The sequence below is a fragment of the Pholcus phalangioides genome, unplaced genomic scaffold (assembly GCF_987345545.1).
Source record: "Pholcus phalangioides strain wild (caught in Gottingen) unplaced genomic scaffold, Ppha-v1.0 ptg000007l_1, whole genome shotgun sequence".
Lineage (NCBI taxonomy): Eukaryota > Metazoa > Arthropoda > Arachnida > Araneae > Pholcidae > Pholcus > Pholcus phalangioides.
In genome coordinates, this window is record NW_028301600.1 from 19,699,514 (window position 1) to 19,718,228 (window position 18,715).

At 31.6% G+C, this 18,715-nt stretch overlaps 1 protein-coding gene across 2 annotated transcripts in view; it reads left to right on the plus strand.

The window, feature by feature from the left end:
• The window catches only part of LOC149085030 (focal adhesion kinase 1-like), a 174,747-nt gene extending 163,973 nt beyond the window's left edge, over positions 1-10,774 (plus strand). For both annotated transcript variants that reach the window (XM_089232792.1, XM_089232791.1), the window contains exons 24-28: positions 5,220-5,340; positions 6,545-6,609; positions 6,695-6,838; positions 8,609-8,689; positions 9,438-10,774. In XM_089232792.1, coding sequence (XP_089088918.1) covers positions 5,220-5,340; positions 6,545-6,609; positions 6,695-6,838; positions 8,609-8,689; positions 9,438-9,902 — 876 coding nt within the window. In that variant the 3' untranslated portion in view covers positions 9,903-10,774. The remainder of the gene's footprint in view (positions 1-5,219; positions 5,341-6,544; positions 6,610-6,694; positions 6,839-8,608; positions 8,690-9,437) is intronic.
• Positions 10,775-18,715: the final 7,941 nt, after the last annotated feature.

The window sequence follows — 18,715 nt, forward strand, 5'->3', positions numbered from 1 at the left end:
TGCTTAACAGTAGAAAGGAGACAGTCAACATCATAAGCTTGTGCTGGCATTCTCCAAGCGTAAACACGGCCGTTAATCTGGAATAATGTGGACGACGATTCGTCTGACCAGATGACATTCTACCATTGTTGTTGTGCCCAATTCTTATGTTCGTGACACCATGTTCATCATTTCAAGGCATTGGATGGTGTCACCAATGATTTTGGAATAGTCGCTCTACCTTGTATGTTTGCTGCATGCAGTTCACGGCAGATAGTTTTTGTCGATACACCTTCCTGTACATGTGTCTTCATCTCAGATGTTATCTGGGATGCTGTTATCTTGTGCTTTCTGGCCACAATTCGCTTCAAAACCCTTCTGGGTCTATCAGCCATCTTCAACTTTCGGCCACTGTTATGCTTGGTAGATGTCTTTCCCTGTTTGCTATAGGCTGTCATTACCATCAACACAGTACTTCTCCTGACACCAACAAGGGTGGACGTTTTCGTTACTGTGGCCCTGGCGAGACGGGCTCCAACAATCGTGCCTCTTTCGAAATCTGTGAGGTCAGCCATAACAAAGTTTTAATGCCCCAATATACATTGCATCCGAATGCTAAGACTAGACTGATGTGTGCACATTATCGCCCACTAAGTGGAACTCTTCTACACTAGAAGGCGGGCGTATACGACAGGTTCCCTCGTGTATTGTTTTTTGCACAGGTGTTGACATTATTTTGTCCAACCCTTGTATATAACCCCTTGAAACATGAATGACATATCTGAGCACTACACATTATATGGAAACTTTTTCTAATTAGAAGTTATACCTAGCTAGGATTAATGGTTCACCAGTAAAATGTCATACCCCATTTGCTATGCACCCTGTATATTGTGACACTTATCTTTGCTTTGCGGTTCTGTTTTATAACTAGAGCCCAGATTATATTTGCATATTTTGGCCTTTTTTAGCATTAATGCATATAAATGCATAAACGCAAAAATTTTCAGTATAAGTGCATATTTTTGAAGGTTTTATTTAAGCTCACTCAAATATTTTTTTTAATTTTTCAAATAAATATTCATAATATTTTCATAACATTTTTTTCCCGCAGGTGAAATTTAGTGAATTAATACATATTTATAAAGTATTTTACGAATACTAACTATTTTATTGTAAGGCTGTTTCTAGAGATATGTCAAAGTGTTAAATTTTTTTTAGAAATAGTGTCGAAATTCTTTTCTTACTGGTATTTTTGTGATTGAGCAACTACATCAAACAAAAATTAAAAAATGTCTGTATAAAAAATATGTAGAAGTTATTTTCATATGTGGTATATATATACGAGGAGATATTTTTTGTAAATGAATACACATGGGCTCTAAGAAATAGAAAAGATGCCTTTTAAAAGCACATCTGTTTTTGGTTTTTTTTTTGCATGGAGATATTTTTTAAAGCATATTTTCTCATTTTTTGTACATATTTTGGAATTTTTGACTTTTTCAATATTTCTAGTGCATATTCTGGGGTGTTTAATGCATATTTTGGGATTTTCAGTGCACATTTTGTATCTCAAGTGCTTATTTTTGCATTTTTAAGTAGATAATGCAAATTTTTTTCCTTTTTAAGTGCATATTTGCATATTTTTAGAGCATATTTTGCCACTTTTTAGTGCATGTAATTCGGGCTCTATTTATAACCATTATTAATATTGTTCATCTATATCACTGTAATAATTTTTTTAAAACTGATTCTTTATATTGTTATTATTTGTAGTTTGTGACCTTGGACAGATCACATATAGATCTCTTAGGTCTAAAATGGATATATGCACACACACATTGATTTTCTCCCCTACCATTGTTTGTTTTTCCCTTATTCATGTCTTATCCCCCTCCCTATTTTGTATATTTTGTGTCAATAAATTCTAAAATTGCATTAATTGGTTGTATGAGTATAATTAGTGCCTTAATGCATGGGCTTACTTGAGCACACCCATGGGCCTCAAGAGAAAAAAGAGCCTCACACAAAAATAAAATCTGGTTGAAAAACTTTTGAGAATTTACCAGGTAGGGCATCAGAAAAATCATGCGCTGGGGGCGCACGATGCTCTTGAGATGGCTCTGAATATAATTATTGTTGTAAGAAAAAAAAAATCTTTGTCATATTTAAAAACTAGTTGGCTTATATTTGTTTTGTCATCTGGTGATTGTAAAGTTGTTAGTATTTGTACTTTAAAGCATGCCATCTTTATGCTTCAAACCATTGCCCAACTGTGTATGTAAGGGATGTTACAGGGTTAAAAAAAAGTGGCACTCTTGAGCACTGCCAGTAGATAGAGAGTTAAGTAAGGAACAGGATTTTTTGAGGCCTGTTTAAGAGGAAGGTCCAGTTTGTGAGGAAAGCTGAATAAGACGGCTCTACTGTAGGTTGTCTCAATCTCACAATATATCGTCACAATGAAAATCTCATATATCGAAAATTCCCAACAAAAGAAGAGCAAATAAAAGGATGGGACATCCCATTCAATAATGCACAAAAAGGGTTTCATTTTTTCCTCTGTAGCAGGTAGATTGTTGCCAATTTTTCTCGTAATAGATGAGATATGATGTTCTCAATCTAAAGCTGTCAAAAAATATTGATGTATGAGGTTTTCATTATGAAGTGACAATATGTGATTTTTGGCATCATTTGACTTAACCGTTTAAGGGCTATCAGATAAAAATTGATTCAAACATTGCCGGTTTTTTATCGTATATATATATAGAGGAGAGTTCAAAGTATTTTTTGAAATAAATTTGGAAAAACTTTTGGGTTGATATAAACATTTTTAACATAATTTTGAAATTTGACTTTTTTTGGGGGGCATTTTTCCCCATTTCAATTTTGAAGTAAATTGAAAATTATTTTGTTTGTTTCTACCACTTAATATTTCAATCAAAGTAAGTCAATTAATTCTTTTTGTACTCTTACACATTAACAAATATTCTAGAACTACATTAGATAATGATTATAGAAAAGGGATGCTTTCTTCAGCTCATATTTTAGCCATGGATGCAAAGAATCTTCTTGACACAGTTGATTCTGTGAGGATGCGTTTGAAATCTTTAGATAGCAATGATAAATTTTCTCAGTTTTTATCATCCATGGCTATGAAAAATAGTTTTCCGAACTATGGAAATTCAAGGCCACTCAGTTGTGTTACATGTCCAACATCTGTTCAATGTTCAATCATGCATTTTTCATTTATGGAACATTGGCCTTTCAAGAGAGCAGAATTCTAGGGATATCTAATTTGCAGTGCACTGCTTCAATTTCCCCATTCAAACCCCATTGTGTTGACATCATTCGACATGTGTATAGGGGCAAATTCTAGGAAATATGGCACAGAGGAATGTGCTTTCTGGGGTGGATTGTTTATAATGTGTGAGTATTCTTTGAAATGTGTGTGTTTTTGCAAACTGCATACTAATCAAACTGAGTTCGACAATCGTAGATAATCTTGTTGTGTTCAGCTGTGTGTAACCATATCAAAAAGATATCTCGCATTAGAAGAAGCTATAGGATATTTAGAAAATCTTTCAAATTCCGAATCAGAGGATGTAGATATATGTCAATTACCTTCTAATGAAAATGGGAACATCACGGATAAAGATATTGTCGAAAATGATCTATTAACAACAGTTCTAACTGATGTATGTGGAATGCTAGATAATTTTGCAACAATGAGGATGAGGTGTCAGAAAACTCCCAGAATGTGTTCTTCAAAACATGTAGGGCAGAAAAAAAGAGCAAAATATGAGTACAACACTTATGTGAAAGTTTCAAGAAAAGGCAAGACAGTTTTGAGCAATCCGAAAAAAACACGATTGCATGGGGTAAAAAAAAATTCTTTCTAGAATCCGATCAAAACCTCAGTTCTAGATTACATTGGAAAAGATTTGCCACATGACCATTATAGCACGTTGGATAATTCATTCAGAGTTGTGAGAAGTGGATTGTATTTCGCATTTGGAATTCCAAAGAGAAGTGACAATGTACCTTCTACAACTGAAGGAGGGGTTAATTATTCACCCAGGACTACATTGTCAACTGAAAAAAGATGTCAGGTCATTTGATGGCCATTATATTGTGTCTGCAATGCAAGGACGGAGTGCGGTTTGCCGAAAAACACTAAATGCTACCAATGTGACAAACGAGTCCATCAAAGATCTTTTCCCCCTTTTATCACAGACATTGGAAAAAAAAATTGAATTTTCTGCACACATTTTTATGTTGAAAAAATCAGTATGGGAATTTGAATTTGTTGTAGAAAATAGAAAATTTCGTGTGATAACTGTACTCCAAAAATATAGGTGATACACTAGTTTCCACTTTCACCTCTTCCCAAATGCCGATGTTCCATTTATGGAAGTGAAAAAGTCTTTCATAGTGAAAAACAAAGAAAAAAAAATTTTTTTTTTTTAGTTTCAAAGTTGATCTATGTATAGGCATGCAAAAGGATTTCGAATCCCAAATTTCAAGACAATAAGTGACTTTGTTCATAGTTCGGCCTTTAAACAGTTAATTATGGATTTTTATCTATGACTCAAGCTTCACATTGCGATGAAAGCTATCATTAAGCTTTTTTTTTTGCACTATTCAGATAATGTGATTTTATTTTCAATGAATTTTATTTAAAAAAACTTGCAGCTTCAAATATATACAATTAATATTTTCTACTATTTTTATGGGAGGGGATTGGAATATAACTACAGTCAAATCCTGTTATAACGAACTCCAAGAGACCAAAGAAATCACTTCGTTAAAACGAAATTTCGTTATAAAGGAATTCCAACTGTTTGCATTGTTCTTATGCAAACTTGTCTGAGGAATTAGAAAAGTGTTCGTTAAAATGAGATTTTCGCTATAACGGTATTCGTTAAAACAGAATTCGACTATTAATTTTTGAAAAATAGTTTATCACGTGGGAAAAACTTTTGCGTTGTCTTCAATTTGCCAATCCTGTAGCAGTCATTTTACTTATATATAAATAAAATTTTTTGTGTTGACAGCTTTCTTTATTCTATTATTCATTTTATACAATATTGTTTGGCCAAGGCCTATACAAGAGGGTGCGGTGATGGGATTTGACATAGGCGATTGATACTACATACAAAAGTCACGTTGAAATACATTGTGATTTGAATATAATTATATGTATTGAAATTTTTACCGTATATCCAAAATGTTTTTGGCAGTGCTATAGGAAGCGACAGTCATGTAGCGATCGCTCACATTGCTCAGATACTGACAGTTTAGACACAGATGGTCTTCCAAGTTCTCCTTGCAGTACAGGAGTTGATTCAGTTTCAAATATTGGTATGTATATATAGGTATTTATACTAATGTAATTCAAGTTTGGATTCATAAAGTTTTTCCGAACATACATAAAATTACAAATCCCACCTTTACGACAAAAAAGAGCATGTATTCATTTCAAAAATCAGTAGTTTTGTTTTGTTTTTTCGCACAATTAATTTGGTTCTTAGCAAGGTTCAAATTCTTGTTAGGTATCAGATTTTAGAAATACTAAAAACTTGTCATCCAACTGCCCCTGTGACATGTAATTTTCTGTAAGTCTACAAATTTGAGCTTGTTCCGTCAACTTGTGGCGTAGGTGCAAATAATGATTTTTTCCAAAAAATTTGTTAGACAGAAAATTCTCATAATAGAGAGATAATTTTTAATGTATATTGAACTACAAAAATGTGATCATTATGGAAAAGTTAATTAAAAAGTTTACTGTATTGAGCACAGGTTCCTAAACTTTGTTCTAGCCCCCCCCCCCCTTCAGAAATATTTTTTATTCCATTGTCCCCCCCAACTTAAGTCAACCCATAGGATCCTGTTATACCCAGAGCCTCTACTCCCCCCCCCCCCAAGACCATTTCATCATCCCTTCCCAATATTTTCCACTTTGGGAAACACTGGTAACGAGATTCTACTGAATTTTTCTAGCTATTCAAGATCAACTTAAAACATTAAGTCTTGGTCGAATTACATTGCCCTGTGTAAAATGACATTGGTTAGACAAAAATGAATAAGCAAATAAATTAAAGATATATGCAGGTAAACTATTGCAAGTTTGCTTTCATCAAGAATTGTTTTTACTTTATTTTAATTAATGTCAGAGTTCTGAAGCACCCAGCAGCATTATATTCATGCAGTCATTACTTTAGCAAGTTTTTATGAAAGAAAAAAAAGTTAAAAAATCTCTCCAGCCAATGTGTTAATCAGAAGAGACAACATTGTTCATGAAAATAATTAAAAGTTCCAATGTTTTGTAATATCACCTCTTAAGTTTTAAATTATGTTTTCTTTTTTCACTAGTATATTTTTCTGAATTCTAGTTCATGTATTTTGTTTTTCAAAAATCCCATAAAACTAGGCACACAGTTTCATCACGATTGATAAAAGGTATAAAGTAGGGGAAAAGCCTATAAAAGAGTTCAAAACAAGAATTTTCAACTCAGTAACTACTTAAAATCTCATATAAATCCAATCTTGTGATTTTTTTAAATAGATTCAAAAAGACTTATTCCGAAGTCGACAAATGGAAATCCTGATGGGGCGAAAGCAGCTTTTTCGGTATGTTTTTGCTTATGTTTCTTAGCATACACATTAATCAGTAAAGCATGTTAATTTTGTACTAGTATGGAATTTTTGTTTTTAGTTGATTGAACAAGCTCCAACTGCTACTTTGGATAGAACCAATGATTATGTTTATGAAAGCACTACAAACGTGGTTAGATCTGTCATGAATCTGACTCAAGGTGTTCAACAAGGGAAACTTTCTGAATATCTAGAATTGGTAAAGGTAAGAACATTATAAAATTAAGATAATGCTGCCTGAAATACTTGGTCCATTGAAGTTGGCTGTTGTATGATGCAAATATTATATTTTCATTCAGATAGATAGGAAATAGGAAGGGTGATCTGGACATTAATATAAAAGCTGTATAATATAAACATTTCCTCCCTAATAAACAATAGTTTTAGCTTTTCTTTCAGAAAGAAAATTTTTTCAAAAAAATTTTGAGCTTTTCACTCTGGAGCTTTAAAACATAAATGTAGTATGGGAAAAGCATAATTTCTCCAGTTTGATTGCCACAACTTAGAAAGTGTTGTTGCTCATATCAAAAGCCAAGTTAAGTAGTGTGTCTGGATGTTCTAGCTGCTTGAAATCAAAAAGAAATATACAGAAATATACACAAGATTTAATTGTCTCAATATTTCCAAAGTCAGTATTATCGTTTCTACAACACTGATTATGATTTTTTGATACGTTTCCCATTTTCATTACATATCTTGGAATATTTTTAAGACACTAAAGAAATCTGCTTAACAATTAAGGGCACTGAAAACAAATTAGTCGCATTGCCTGTAACAGGAATTTAAAATATCATAACCCCTCATTACACTGTGTCTTGTTATGTGCACTTGGATATTCCACCTTTTTTATTTGCCTTGAAATTACTATTCAAATCATTGTTAAAAATTTAACTGCCACTAAATCCTTGGTTATATTATGCTTTCTGTATATCATTTTTTCTTCATGTCCTGACATCAGTAACATAACAGGGTTATTGTATTTTGCTTTTCCTGGAGCACATGGTGGGAAATTTTCTCTGTTCAGAGACCCCATTGGTATTTATTAGCATGCTTTCACATTATTAATCATTTCATTGTTTAGAGTCAGACTAGTGAAATAATTATCTGCTGTCCTTCTGCCCCACTAAATTTCATCTTCTAAACAAGAAATTATTTTGGCAACATTTAGTTCATTATCAAAACATTTTCCCTTGAGTTGTCTTTTCTTTGATAGCTCTTACAACCTGTTGTAATTTCTGATCTGGGTACTGTGTAAATATTCTTCATTTTGGAAATTTAATCTTTCAAAGAAAACTAAGCTTACCTATTGATAAAGAGTTCATGCTTTTCAACAATTTTTTAAATTTCTGACAATTTCAAATGGTTAAGTGGAAGCTTATTAGACATGTATGGAAAAGTTTATGAAAGATTGGTCAAAGTACGTAGATTTGATTGGAAATACAAACACAGGGGCAATCATTTTCATTTACTGTAATTTCCGTAATAAAGCTGTTGCTTATTTAGAGTTAATTTTTAGTTCTTGTGGCTAATTCAAAGCCATGGCCTATCCAATAGCTTTTTTTGTGGCATCTCAACTGTGACAGATTCTAATAAATTTTGATAAGCATTTTTACTTAAGGACAATGACCATAACATAATATATGATGTGGTTACTGATCACATAGTAAAAGATTATGAAATTTTCAAAGAAAACTGAAGGTTAGTCTGATTGCATTGAGTTTTATTAAAATTGTTGTATTTTTTTATCTTTTGAATGAAAATAATTATCATTAGAAAATGATGAACGGGGCGGGAATTTTTCTTCCATTATACAGTTCTTTTTCTTATGTAAAAAAAAAACTAAATTCATATTCATCATGATTAATTTTTTTTTTATTGTCTAGGAAAATGACTATGGGTACACAACCTGTTTTGTTGGTTTATATGCTTATTTGATGAGCTTTTGATTTTTATTGAATTCTTTTCTTTGCTATAGCAAGTTGGAATTGACCTCAGGCATCTTCTAGCAGCTGTAGACAAGTTAATACCAGAATTTCCTTCATGGTCTCACAGAGAGGTAATGATGGATATTTTTTTAAATCAACACAAAACTACAGGATTTGCATATAGCCACCAGCACATACCACTTTTTACTGACAAACCATTGATCCTAGAGGCATGCTTCCAATTCGAAAAAAGTATCCAAGTAACGTGTAGAATTCAGATGTATCATTCATGTTGCAAGGGGTTGTATAGTTGTAAAAATAAAAAAAAATAAACTTTTTATACATACAGACACCCTGTACTCAAAATCCCAATTAGAAAGTTGTTGCCTTGTCTCTCCTGTGATACCAACAGAAAAGAAAATTTCCACTTTTTCAAGTGAAATATTTAGTGAGATATTTGAATTCAAAGAATGAGGAAAGGTTGGGGGAAAAACAAACAGGAGAAATGTGCATAATATCAAACTATTATTATTTTGTTAGCATCATGAGAGACAGGACAACAACTTTGTAATTGGGATTTTGAGTACAGGGTGTCCATATAAAAAATTATTTTTTATTTTAATAACTATACAACCCCTTGCAACATAAATGATGTATCTACACATTATTGGATACTTTTTTTAATTAGATGTATGCCTTTAAGATCAACGGTTCGCCAGTAAAATGTGGTGCATGCTGGTAGCTATGCACCCGATATAATATGATTTTATGCAGAGGTTAGCCAACTTGCGCTGAAAATAATGCAAATGCAATTTATGTTTTCTTGTAACATTGATTATTTTACATTTCTTCTTAAATTTAGTTTTACCTATCTTTTAGATTGAAATGGCTCACAAGGTCCTTGGCAAAGATATGGCATCGTTGGTTAAAGCTATGCAAGAAGCACACAAATATTCTAGAACTACATTAGATAATGATTATAGAAAAGGGATGCTTTCTTCAGCTCATATTTTAGCCATGGATGCAAAGAATCTTCTTGACACAGTTGATTCTGTGAGGATGCGTTTGAAATCTTTAGATAGCAATGATAAATTTTCTCAGTTTTTATCATCCATGGCTATGAAAAATAGTTTTCCAAACTATGGAAATTCAAGGCCACTCAGTTGTGTTACATGTCCAACATCAGTTACCCCAGTGCATTCAAGCTCTTCAAGTCAAGGGAACTCTAGCCGGCAAATGAGTAGTTTAGTCTCTGTTGAATCTTGTGATGATTCTCAGTTGTCGTCCATGGCTTCAAAGTGTCTCACAGAAGAAACTAATGATAGTGGATATGATGTCACATGATAGAAAATTTAGTTAGAAATTTTTGCAGCTTATTCCATCATAAATATCGTGATCTAAAGTAGTCATTGTAAATTGATAACATTTTTTGTGTTACATTATAGGGCATATATTGAAATATATATATTTTTAAGTGCTGATATTATTCAATACAACCCATCTCATGAAATAATTGATGTAATTGTTACACCAATTGCCAAAGGAAGAGATTTTGTAATCAAAATGAGGCTGTTCATTTCAAAAGAATTCAATACTGTTTCAGATATTTATGATTTTTTAATATAGTCACACTTCAACTACATATGCAAATTAAAAGAGTGCAAGAGGTTTAAATTTAGCTAGAGAAATTCTAAACAAATATTGGAAATCTCTATTATACAGTAGTCAAATTTTATTGTGTAATAAAATGAGAACTTACCTTTTCCCAATGCAGTGCCTGCCAGAGTTTTAAGCAAATAATTAAATTTTATTGGAAATCTAAATATTTCTTGTGGAGTATTCAAATTAAATTTCTGAGTATGTAGAAAGTTAGAAATGTATTTTAATTTCTTTAACATACAAATCATAAGAATATTTAGATGTAATAAAAAAAATTGAATGTCTATTGCAGTTATTTTTAATGAATAAATCTTATCTGTTTATAGTTCTCTGGAAATAAACTCATTTATTCATATAACTTTGTGAAAAAATTTTGCAACAACTAAAGTTGGATGTGCATATAATATGAATGGTATAAATATGAATTTTTCATGAATTGAAAAGTGTTTGATGAAAAAGTTACAAACATAGAAATTCATTCTTTTTTTTACTTTTTTTTGGATTGCAGAGACATACTTTTTCATGTTTATATAAATTAAACGATACTTTTCAAAGTCAGTTGTGGTAACATTCAGTTATTTTCATATCTATTGCAGAAGATATAATAAGCAAAGCATCAAAAGTTTTTCCCTTCCACTGTAAGTTAATATCCTTTCTAGAGTATTACTTGTTTAAGCTGTGAAGACTTTGTAAGCTAAAGTTCTCCCACGTATCCACAAAAATAAAAAGTATTTTCATCAGACCGGCTTCAGTGTAATACGAGTATTGGGATGAGAAAAAAAGTTATGGCTGGTTTCTTATGGTTTGTTGAGGTATCAAAAAATGTGCCAAAACAAATAAATTCTTGGAAGATTTTACGATAGTAAAAAAAACCTTTTTTTTTCTAAATAGTTGTAAATTTTTTTTTTTTGCTAAATAATAGTATAATTTTTATTTTTTATTCAAATGTAACATTTTTGGTCTTTTTTTTTAAACGCATATGTTATGACTAAAACATGTTACTTGCTATATGCTTTGCTTTATAGTCAAAAAAGGCAAATAAGTTTTTTCTTTATTTTTTCAATTTGCATGTCATTAGTTCTTACCAGAATTGGTCATCTATATTGAATAATGATATGGATCTTTCAAAGTTTATTGAAGTGCAAAAGACAAAAATAAATGTGATTTATTCTTATTTAGTGATTGTTGATTTAATTATTAGTCTCTATTTAATAAAGTAATTATCAGAGTCTTTAATAATAAAAAATTTAAGAAAGCAGTTTAAGAATTTAATTATTAGTTTAATTATTAGTCTCTTTTTTTTTCCAGGTTTTTTTATGAAAATAAAATTTATCCTCAGATGCAAATAGAAATATAAACATTGCAAACACAACTTATTAAAAATAATTTAAATTTTAAAAGGAAAAGTTCACAAATAATTCTCATACTTAAAAGAAAAGCACTTCATTTTTCATAAAATAGTTACATCTAAAACGTTTTTTTCTTTCGTATAGTCCTCACTGTTATTGAACTTGAAAGTGCCCAAATATAAGCATTAACTTCCTTCTATTGGGAACAATTGGGATGTTACTAGGATGGGCACAATGTATACCAATTGGGTACAAACACCAAAAATTTCTATTTCGACAAATGAATGAAAGTTATTTTATTGCTGCAGAATAAATATTTATTCATACACAAATAAAGAAAACAAACTTTTTTTCACAAATAATTGTTGCATGTTCCAAAGACAAATTGTTGATAATGTTAATGATCATTTAAAAAATATTTGCTTTATTATATATATTTTAGAATCTGTTTATGAATTTTCAAAAATTGTTTTGAAAAACAAAAATTATTTTAAAAAATTGTTTTGAAAAACAAAAATTATTTTAAAAAATTGTTTTGAAAAACAAAAATTATTTTAAAAAATTATTTTGAAAAACATGCAAAATGTCTTGAATGGGTGCAATGCATCTTCCAGGTAAAATTTGTCACTGTGAAAAAAAAAACTGTTTATATGTTACAAAGCTTCAAACGCAACTAATAATAACTAATGACAAATAGAGAAGATTCACTACTTTTTTGAGTTTTCAAATAGCATCTCTCAATTGTTCAAGGTCGGTTCCAAACATTACCAAACAATTTGTAGCAGATGTATGTAGAATATGAGAAAGCATTAATTACATAAGCATTATATTTCATCCTGGGAAGGGGTAGTTGATACGCAGTTGCTGTGCATGTTTGTGTTGAACAGGTTTTTTTTTATACTGACTGTACTATTTACATTCATGCAGTGGACAGACTAAGAAATAAGGCAATTAAAAAATATATATAAAATGTAAAATAAAATCTCGCAAAGATCTCGTAAGAACTTTGTAAGAAAAAAAAAATTTATTGAATTTTTTTTCATGATATGATAATGCTACATGTTTCTTGATTTCATCTAATGCTGAAATTGCTAATCCTCTGAACTGAATAGGTTTTCTTAAATATTTGATGAGTGTTTTGCTTGACAACTTTTGTTTTAAACATCATTATTGCTTGAAAATTATCATGATTGCTTTTTGGAGTTTTTTTTCACTATGTCTGATCTTTCACCTGCTCCATGCTAATATTCATGAAATTTCATAATAGAACTTCTTAGAAGCATTTACTGTATATACTCGTGTATAAGCTGACCCCCCCTCTCCAGCTTGAGGGCCACAAAAACAATAGAAAACTAGAAACCAGTGTATAAGTTGATCCTGAAAAATTACACATTTTGGAGAAAAAAAATGTATATTTTCAAGATGTAAAAGTTTTTTTTTAATACAATGAAGAACAATCAAAACCTTTCAAATATTTTTCCATCCCCCATTTACTTACTATGCTTTACAAGACAGCATTAAAACATTTTCTATCATGTCAATGGCAACAGCAAGGGAAAAAGGCATGGTTGTATAAAATGTTCGGTCTGCTAGCCAGCTATAAGAGATGTTTAGTTTGTTTTCATACTTTTTTTTTGTGGGCCGAGTCGGACCCACTTTATTGGGGAGGGGGGTTGATGAAACTCAGGCTGAATTTTTTTTTTTTTAAAAACTGATCCGTGTATAAGTTTACCTTCCCAATATATGAAAGATTTTTTGGAAAAAAAAAAAAACTTGGCTTATACACCAGTATATACAGTACGTAGTTTTGCTTCCCTTGATTCCAAGTTTCATTGTCATCAGTCCTTCCATTTACTGCAAAACAAACTTATGAAGTTTTGTAATTAATTTTTATGTTTATAACAGTGTATTAACCCTTTGTGATCTGCAAATTTCTCTGATGGGAGAACCAGCCAGTCAGAGAAAATTTAGCTTTTCAGAGTTATTTCTCTCCCTAAGTGATTTAAAGCAAATACAGGGTGGGCAAAAAGTCCATAGAAATTTAAAAATTCATAAAAACCGGAAAAATAACCGAAATAAAAAGTGGTTTGCAGGGTTAGCATCGCTAGGTCACAGGAATTTTTTTAAGATGAAAAAAACTCAAAAACAGCCAATAGGTGGTGCTGACATACACAAGTTAAAGAAAAGATATGCAAATAACAAAAATAATGCCTCCAAATCATTTATTACAGCAGTATGTGTTATACATGGCCACCACCGCAGGAGATAACACATTTCAGGCGAGTCACAAATCCAGCAACGGCAGAGTGCAGCAGGTCCACACACACGGTTATACACGGTGAACTGATTGTGGATTAGGAGCGCAAGTTCTTATAACCGTCTCATATGCATATTTCAACCGAAGTCGCTCATAACAGCGCCACCTATTGGCATTTTTTATTCATTTTTAAAGTTTTTACAGACTTTTTGCCCACCCTGTATATGGATATTGAAAACGCAGAATTTGTTGAAACTGATTTGTTGTTTTTAATAGTACTTATAATGCATAAAAACATAAATTTTTAATTTCTATAATTTTCCAAAGTGTGATATTTTGCAAAACAATCACCGAAAGGAAGTCTTGGCTTCCAAGTACAGGTATCACGGTACATGCATGTTTCTCGTCTTTTCCCTGCCGTTTTTCTGTCGGAACATACTGCACAGTCTTTCTTGGTTCCTGAATGAATTTTATGAAGCTGATTATTTAATCTAATGTCTACGAATGACGTTGAAGGTTGTGCTGTAGATGACAAATTTAGGCTAATTTTTCCCACGAGTTACCATCACTGCTAGCCTCACTCGCCATGCCTCTCGCCAGGCGATCATGAATGACATCATGCTGCCAGGCTGGTGACACCGGCTTCTAAGACTACTTGCGAATGCCGCCGCTGTGGTGGCATCGACCGTAAAGGGTTTATCAATATCTTAAGATGGTGGTTCCCAAACTTTTGTCTTCCATGGCACACTCACCAGTGGACATGTATCCGCAGCTCCCCAGAATAATGAACAAAGATCCTTTTAATAGTATTGAATAGGCACATATTAATAAGGACAGCCTCACCACCACACCCCTGACAATTATTGGTGGCACCCTAAGGAGCCAAGGTACACACTTTGAGGACTACGGTTTTAATACAATTTTGTATTGCTAAACCAATTTCTTTAAAAGATAGCAGGTGTGTACTAAAAGTATGTAAGATTATTGAGAACAGGAATAATGATCTGTCTCTTTTGCTCTCTGTGATGAAGTTACAACATACATACTTTAATGATTAGAATTCAAAAGAAGTGAGCAAGGAAAAAAAAAATAGTGTTTCCTTGCACTAGCTGGCATGCCATAAATCTTGGGAAGGAGAGGGCGCCTGTTTTTTTTTTCTCTATTCGGGAGACTTTAAAGTTTTTGTATGGATTGCTGTTTTACTGAGATACTTTATCTGTCAATAAGTTTGTTTTTTTTTCTAAAAAGCATTTGAACTAATTTTTTTCATCCATATTATTGTTAATTTTTGCTAAGGTCTTAAACATACATATAGTTTTAAAGTTTGCAAAAAAAAGATAATGTTTTTTTGCATGTATATAATATCAACATTGGATGAATTAAAAAACTGCATGACAAGTGTTTTAAAAATTCATGTTTCAGGGGGGCTTGACAATCAACTGAAAACTTGATCTAGTATGTTTGAAATGTCTGATATGTAATACAGAATGTGAAAATAAATAGTCATGATACTGCCATTGATTGTGATCATAAAGTAAAATATTTTTTTGATGATGTTTTTATGAGTATCCTATACATGTTCAGTTTGATTCAAACCAATTTTTTATTCACTGTTTTGTTTAAATCAATTCATTGAACAAAGTTAGTGGTTATTCCTTTGTTTAATCAGTTATAAAAATACTGATTTCTCTGAATCTCCGATATTTATGCTGATTATTGTATGTAATTTTCCCTTATATATAGTGGAACTTCTATAGACGGCCACCTTTACTCCACCTCCAACTTCCCCCACAGCCAGTTTTTCTCGGAATGGATAACAGGCTCTGTAGACATAATACAAAAACCATCGTCATTTTGTGGTGGCAGCCAACCTGTCTGTGGCCTATTCTAAAAAATAAACAAGAGTTGGGGGAAAAAAACCTTTTGTAGTTTTTTTAAATGCATTGAGACCTGGTAGTGACCTCTTTGTACAACCTTATCTTTATACCCTTATATCTTTAAACACCTTTTCGGATCAATCAGATTTCTTATTCATGTGTGACACCATGAGGTTGGAAACATTTGTAAATAGGATGACAAAGGCTAATGCTATGTAGTTGCTCCTAGCTGATAAGAGAGAGTGTAAAAAAGTGATAAAAAGAGAGAGAAAACTAAAATATCTGCTGCTGGGAATTGAGAGAACAGACTCTTCTTTGAAAAGCATGTCATGGGGGACGAATAATATTTCACAGGAACAAAATTTTTAAAATTATTTTTACATTTTTTAATAGCTATTATAGTTTGGAAGAATAGGATTATTAAAGTTTGCCTTGCAAAGGTGCACACATTCATTAAAACTTGAGTTTTTCTGCTAAATAAGCTGCACAATCTTGCTAATTTTTGAATAAATATTTAAATTTAGTTAAAAAACTAAGTGGTTATAAATATTTTTGCATTTTTGAATAAAAATTTCATAAAATTTTGATTTATTTGTGTCCATGTTTGGCAAGTATATTCATGTTCCTCTTGGTGACCAAATTTTCTGCCAACTACAGTGGTTCAGATGCATTGTCTGAACCCATTTTTCACAGCTCTTCCAATTTTTAACCCAATCACATACAATTTTTGTTGTGATTACTGGTTACTAAACATATCTGAGTTAGTTTAAAAAAATTTAACATTAATTTAGTATGCTTTTATGTTGCAATATCTAGATTCATATGGTGCCTTAACGGAGTGACGCAATGGGGCCCAGGGCTTCAAGTCAAACAGGGGACCCTTATATTAGAAAATATTATTTAATCTAAGATGAGATTTTTCATCAGATTGATAATGACAATGGGATTTTAATTATTGAATATAAAAATTCATAATAAAAATTCCCATTTTCATTGTGAATTATTTTTCATTATTTGATTTTCACATTTTCAGTATGTCCATTTTTTAGACACATTTTCATTATGAGTCTAAAAAAGGACATCTATTATTAAAAACATGAATTTCCATTAATTCTGAAATTATTTTTTCATCAAATATGAATGTTGATCAATTCTGACATAATCACCTGTAAATGTGATAAATTTGCAAAATTATCAAACTCACAAAAAAGGTCAGTAATTATGCATAATCACTGGATTTATCAAATTTACCATAGCGTATGTATTTTATTTGTTTTGTGGGCATTGTAAATATATTGAGCAGGAGATTTTTTTTGTGACATTTTGAAAACCATTATTCTGACATGCCCCCCCCCCCACCCAAATGATTTTTTTTTTCCTGTCTACCATCATAAAAACTTCTATTGGGCTGTCACCTCTGCAGATAGCGAATTTTTTACAGAACACTGAGTGGCCATCTTATAGAAGTTTCACTGTATATGTATACATACTGAAATGTGAAGTGCCATTGAACATTTTTGATCAATTTTATAACTCTAAACTAATAATATCTGGCATCTCTAGCTGTGTTTATTCTAACAATTTTCAATTATCTGCTTTTATATCTGGACTGAAATGCTGATTGAGATACTCTTAACTCAATCAACTCGTTTGATGTGACGTTCCCTTGCCCTCTATTAGCTGCGTTGGAAGTTACATGGAGATATACAACTTTATACACAGTGCGTGACATTCATGCCAACAGAATTAAAGGTCCAGTTACGAAAGGATGTGAATGTCTCTTCATACGAATTGATTGGGTAAAATCTGAGTGCAGTGTTTACACATAGGGTATTTGAATCAGAGTTGATTGGATTAAGGCTTGAACCACTCCCATTACTTTTGAGCAATTGACGTGATGTTGTACATCTTTGTAAAAATTGATTTTTTTGAAAAAAATGTTACTTTTTGAAAAATTATGTACTGTAACTTGTCTTGCAATAACGATTTCTCAATAAACGTGTTTTAAATATTTTGCCTTATACAAAAAAATATATAAAATCCATGCAAAATAGACAATACAAATTTTTTTGTGCTCTTAGCAGGTTAATTAAATGTCAGTTTTTTTTAACAAATATAAAATATGACATAAAATAAAAAAATTCTGATTTCAATGCCTGTATTTAGAAAAGTATTACTGGCAATCAAATTTTTTAAATTCAGAATTATAAAAACACTATTCAAATTATATACAGGGTGGTAACTATTGACCGCCCAATAATTACACACGTGATTCATTGTGAAAAACTAATATAGAAAAGTGTTTTTTCCGTTTTTCGATCGGACGAGTATTAAGTGAATTATAAGCTTTTAAAATTTTGTGCCAAATACCGAACCAAAGTGCATTTCTCCGCCAGTAGCGGGTTGTCATTTCTTAAAAATGAACTGAAATATTCAATCCCATTAGAAGCCAAGTTTGGCCTTCTTCCTTCACAATTGGCGCTTTTACTCTCAATGCAGTGTGATAGTATAACCTTGTTGTTACGTGTAATTATGTATTAGTTTCATCGACTATATTGGCAAAATTATCACCAGATTTTTAAAGTGTTAGCCAAATGAGATCTACTTGAAATTTTTTTTAACCAAATCAATACTTTTTGCCTAAATGTGGTAATTTGTTCTCTTTCACTATCAAGTCAACATTTTTGGGGGATGGTGCATACAGTGCGTTCTGTTTACTACGCGATCATTTTTATACGCTGTCATTTTAACCAGATTACATATTGATCAATGAAACAGGACAATATTTTTTGAGTTATTTCAAAATCTCATTGAAACACAGTCACGTGTAACAAACTTCAAAGAATAATGCAAAAATGGTAGCTTGGCGAAGGTGACTTGTGAAAACATTAAAATAATAACAACACTTTGATCAGAAACTTTCAATCAAACTATCATTTTATGAATAGTCATATTCGAAATAATTAGTGGTTTCTCAGATATTTTCTATTCATTATTCATCGAGACACATTTTCA